This window comes from Tupaia chinensis, unplaced genomic scaffold (assembly GCF_000334495.1).
Source record: "Tupaia chinensis unplaced genomic scaffold, TupChi_1.0 Scaffold000672_1, whole genome shotgun sequence".
NCBI lineage: Eukaryota > Metazoa > Chordata > Mammalia > Scandentia > Tupaiidae > Tupaia > Tupaia belangeri.
The window spans coordinates 1,866,027-1,870,682 of record NW_006160195.1 but is presented as its reverse complement, the minus strand read 5'-3'; the positions used below and the strand labels follow the sequence as shown (position 1 = coordinate 1,870,682).

At 38.3% G+C, this 4,656-nt stretch overlaps 1 protein-coding gene across 1 annotated transcript in view; it reads left to right on the top strand.

Annotated features, from left to right (window-relative positions):
- HNRNPA0 (heterogeneous nuclear ribonucleoprotein A0) overlaps nucleotides 1-3,579 on the top strand; it is a 9,176-nt gene extending 5,597 nt beyond the window's left edge. The window contains exon 2 of the mRNA XM_014592246.1: nucleotides 3,498-3,579. Within this exon, the coding sequence (XP_014447732.1) occupies nucleotides 3,498-3,579 (82 nt within the window). The remainder of the gene's footprint in view (nucleotides 1-3,497) is intronic.
- Nucleotides 3,580-4,656: the final 1,077 nt, after the last annotated feature.

Here is a 4,656-nt window from a genome sequence, read left to right as displayed (position 1 = left end):
GCAGGAATTTTTGCCAGTTTTTATCATTTGTCACTTAAGGAATTTTATTCTCTTTGAATAGGGAAGGTACCATTTATTATTTGCTATGTGCCTACACAATGATCAGTATTTTGTATTCATTTCATTTATTGAGTAGATTCTATTTATTTTGCTTATTAACTACAGACTTATGTTGATAGTTTGAGTAATTTGCCTAAGCTCATATAGCTATTGAAAACAAGAACTAGGGATCTTTTAACCAATTTTGTGAAGTTTTTCTTTTTTAATTGCCAGAGGGCATGTGGCTTTGTCAGAGAGAGGGAGAGAGAGAAAGCACTCCCTAGTGGGGTATGATCATGTCATAATCCCTTTTCCTTCATCTCTCTATCCTGTCAGGATACTGGGTACTCATGCAAATGTGCCTGGCATGTGTTTAAAGCTGCTGGGGCCTGAACTATAAGCAGCTGGCCTTGTGGCATTTGGCTCCCCAGGCACAAGGCTCAATCTACTGGCCCTGAGGAACGCCTCTTGTGCATCTTACTGTAAAACAGGGAAGGGAGGGGATTGCTCCTCCTTTTTTTTTGAATTCCTAGCACCCAGAGTTAGCTTGTTTATCTTCTAGGTCTTACTTGTATGGGTGGATATATATGTGTGTGTATATATCTCAAAACTTTTAGAACAAAACTAGTTTCATTTTTAATATATGTATGCATAAATTTATTTTTAGGTTTTTGCCAAAGGGCACATGCTTTTATCATAGGAGATAGAGAGGGAAAGTGAGAAATACGCCCACCCATGCCCCCCATGTTGTAATCCCCTCTCCATTCCCTTGCGATTTTGGGCAATGTGATTTTCAAGCCACTGATCTGGGACTTGCACCTTGGTTGGCCAAGTGGAGTCCAGTGTCTTAACCACTACACCACTTGCTGGCTCCATGCATAAAAAATATACTTTAACATCAAAGACGTTTTCCTGTACCACAGCTCTTCTTGTAACTGTATGACATTGTATAATGTAGGCACACCATAATTGATTAGTATATTTTTATTTTTTATTGTATTTGTAATTTGGAACTCTTTTTGCAGGGTTCAGTGCTGCAGTTTACAACATATCAAAAGAAAAAAAAACAGAAGATAGAGCATCCTGGTTGTGTTTGAAGCCATTTGTTAAATTGGTGTCCAGATAGTTCTGTAGGATATCTGATAGAGCCTTATAAGGAAGTGTTGGATGTTCTACAGTCTTAACATTTCAATTACTGTATATCCAGTCCCCCCAATTTTATTTTAGATTTTTTTTTGATAAAGAAGACTTGACTAAAATATATATAACTTGTTTCCATTAAAAACAAGTTTCCTGCCCTTATTTTCTGAAGAGATTATATATTGAAGTCTGGGGTTAATTTACAGCAATAAATACGCCATGTATTCTTTTATAGTCTATTCTACCTAAAATTTACAACATGACATTTTGTGTGTTAATAGAGGTTTTTCAGTGCAGAACTTGCTTTAATTGAATTTTAAATGACTTAATAAGTACTGTCTCAAGAAGCTCTTGAGAGAACTTAGAAAAATAGACATGAAAGGGTATTCTGGGAGAGGTTTGCTTTTAGGTCAGTGGTGGCTAATGCCAAAAATCTAAATTTTCAGTTGAAATGTAGATTTAGTTCTTTATATTTTAACCTTGATAATTCAGCTTTAAGGTTTTGCTTTATTCTTTGATGAGCAAGTGAGAAAGAAAACGGCACTCTCTCAAGAGGGTCTTGATCAACTCCCTAGCCAGCCCTTAATCATACACATGCAGTTGGCTGGCATACTCACCCATACAAATAAGCTGGGCGCTTGTGTGTGTGTGCGTGCCCAAGATCCTGAGGAGAATGGAGGAGAAGGGATTGCGGTGTGGCCATCCTCCCTGGGGGGAGGCGATTTCTCACTTTCTGTCTGTCTCTCTCGGGTGAGTGTATGCTCACTACTGCAAAAACCTCTCCAAAAAAAAAAAAAAGTTGATAGTTGTATGCTTTTTGGGCAGATAGATTAGTTTGAAAAGTTATAAAGTGGATATGAATTAGTCTGAAATTTCAGTTTAGCACATACATTGTGGGTGTTCTTGGTGCTTAAATTTAGTCTCTTCTAAATGTGGAAATATTCTTTTTTTTTGGTTTTTGGTATAGGATGTGTGCGCTCATTGGAGGGACAAAGACAAAGTGAGAACCTCTTCCATCCCCTCCCCCCCCCCTAGTGGGGAAGGCAATGCTACAATCCCTTCTCCATTCTTAGCATTTTGGGCATGCACACACATGCCCCTGCCTTAGTGTGTTTTACACCTCCGGGTCTGGGACTCGGACTCAAACTGCAGTAAACTATGTGGGAGTCCAGCGACATAACCATTATGCCATCTGCTGGTCCCAATGTGTGGAAATATTCTACTTGGGATATATTAATAGAAGTTACTGCTTATTCCAAAGAAAGGCACAAGTCTGGTTTGGGAGAATTAGTCTTTAACATTGAAAGCTGCTGGGTGAATTTCATATTCCCCCTAAATAACTTAAATGCTATAATATAGAACATTTAGTATTAAAAATATTTGAAAGCTGCTATTTAATTAAGGATTTACAAACTAGAAGTACAATTTAGTATCTGTTGTACTTTTTCTGTCCACTTTTTTTCTTAATTGCTGAGGGTGCGTGTGCAAGAGAGAGAGAAAGAGAGAGAGAAAGCAGCACCCGAAGGGGTGTTGGCATGCATGTAGCCAGTGTGGTTTTCAAACTTCTGGTGCTGGGGTTCTAACCACAGTTGGGCCTAAGGGAACTGGTTTCCTTAACCAATACACTGGGTTGGCCTTCATCTATTTTTTTCTCTCTTTAAAATTACATTTAACTACATATTTAAAACTTCTCACCTGTTTTTTTAGTCAAAACTATTAATAGATGATTTGTTTTTTGAAAAGAATAATTTTATTCACTATATATTTTTTATTTGACCAGAGAGAGACAGAAGGGAAAAGTGAGAAAGCAAGGAAAAGTGAGAAAGCAAGCTGCTAGATCTGGGTCAGCCATTTAGAAGTCCAGTGCCTTAACCACCATGCCATTGCTGTCCCTGATGATCTTGAGTCTAGAGAGGGAAAGGATTCAGGAAGACACCTTTAGGCATTCTGATTTTTTTTTTTTTTTAATCTGTGCTCCCTTCTCTACCCAGACTTTCTTTGTCTCCTTTGAGTCTTTTATCACTTCATATGGTCTACCCTATTAGAAAAACAAAAACAAAACTCCACTTCCTAAAATAGGCTAATGTCATCATTTTCCTGCTGAAAATTTCTTTAATGTAAACTTGTACTTTTGAACAGCATGCGTATTTCCCAGTGTTCATTATCAGTTTCACCAGGTGTTTATTGAGCACCTTTGTGCAAAACACTCCTAGTATATGGAGATACATAGTGAGACAAACATGATTGCTATCTTCAAATAACTTGCGTTCTGGCTGGAATTCAGTTTATTTTGAAATGATGCATCTTTGCCTTTTCAGCATGATGGAGTCATCTGAGATTGTTCACATCATCCAGATTGGAATTAGTTCCATTGTCATTGAATATATAGTCTCTGATTAAAATGAATGATTTTTCTTGCCTTCATTAGTTACTTTATAGTTTTTTTTTTTTTTTTTGAGAGGTTTTTGCTGTAGGGTGTGTGTGCTCGCCAGAGAGAGACAGAGAGATAGAAAGTGAGAAATCACCCTCCAGGGGGCTGGCCACGCCGCAATCACTTCTCCATTCTCCTCTTGGGATCTTGGGCACACATGCACATGCACCCGGTGAGAGTTTATATGTGCCCGGCATGAGTTTCAAGCCATCGGGCCCAGGACGCGAACCGCTGTCAACTACCTGGGAGTCCAGTGACATAGCCATTATGCCAACTGCTGGTCCGGTTACTTGTTAGTTTGATACCATATGAAAGATGTTTTTTCTTTGATGTAAGTAGTCCATAGAGCACTGTTAGTAACTGGTACTTGGTCTTCTACTAGGGTTTTACCCTTTACTGGCTGGATAAGCCCCTTAAGCCTCTGCTGTTTCAACTCTAGTAGGAGAGAGAAGAATCATCTAAATAACTATGTGTGAAGTTTTAAGTATTTGTTAAGGAAGGTATAAATAATGAGTTGAGAGGTGATTGCCAAGTAGGAAAAAGAATGAAGAAAAGCATTTTAGAGGAAACCAATAACATGGATTGGTTTTATAGAGAAGGTGGGAGGAGAAAGTTTGGGATAGAAGAGAAATAGAGACATGGAATGTACACTTAGAAGTATGCCTGTTGTGTGCCAAATGCTATACTAGATGCATTTACAAATATTTTGTAAATATTGGGTCTATTCAGTAGCCTCCAGATCACAGGTAGTGGAAACTCAGAAAGTTTAACTTAACCAAAGCCACCAAACTGATGAAAAGACCTGGCAGTGTAGTCCAAGTCTGATTGATTCCAGTACTCAAACGCTTTCCACTAAACTTCATTGGCTTTCAGATAACGGGTTGGTAATGTGTACTGAGATTGTGCTAAGGATAAAAGCAAGAAATAAATTGAGAAAAATAAGTTGGAGTCATATTGATGGTTGAGTATTAGGCTAAAGGAGTATGGACTTTTCTCTGGTGGGCAGTGGAAGTCATTGAAGTGTTTGAGAAACAATACTGTAGGGA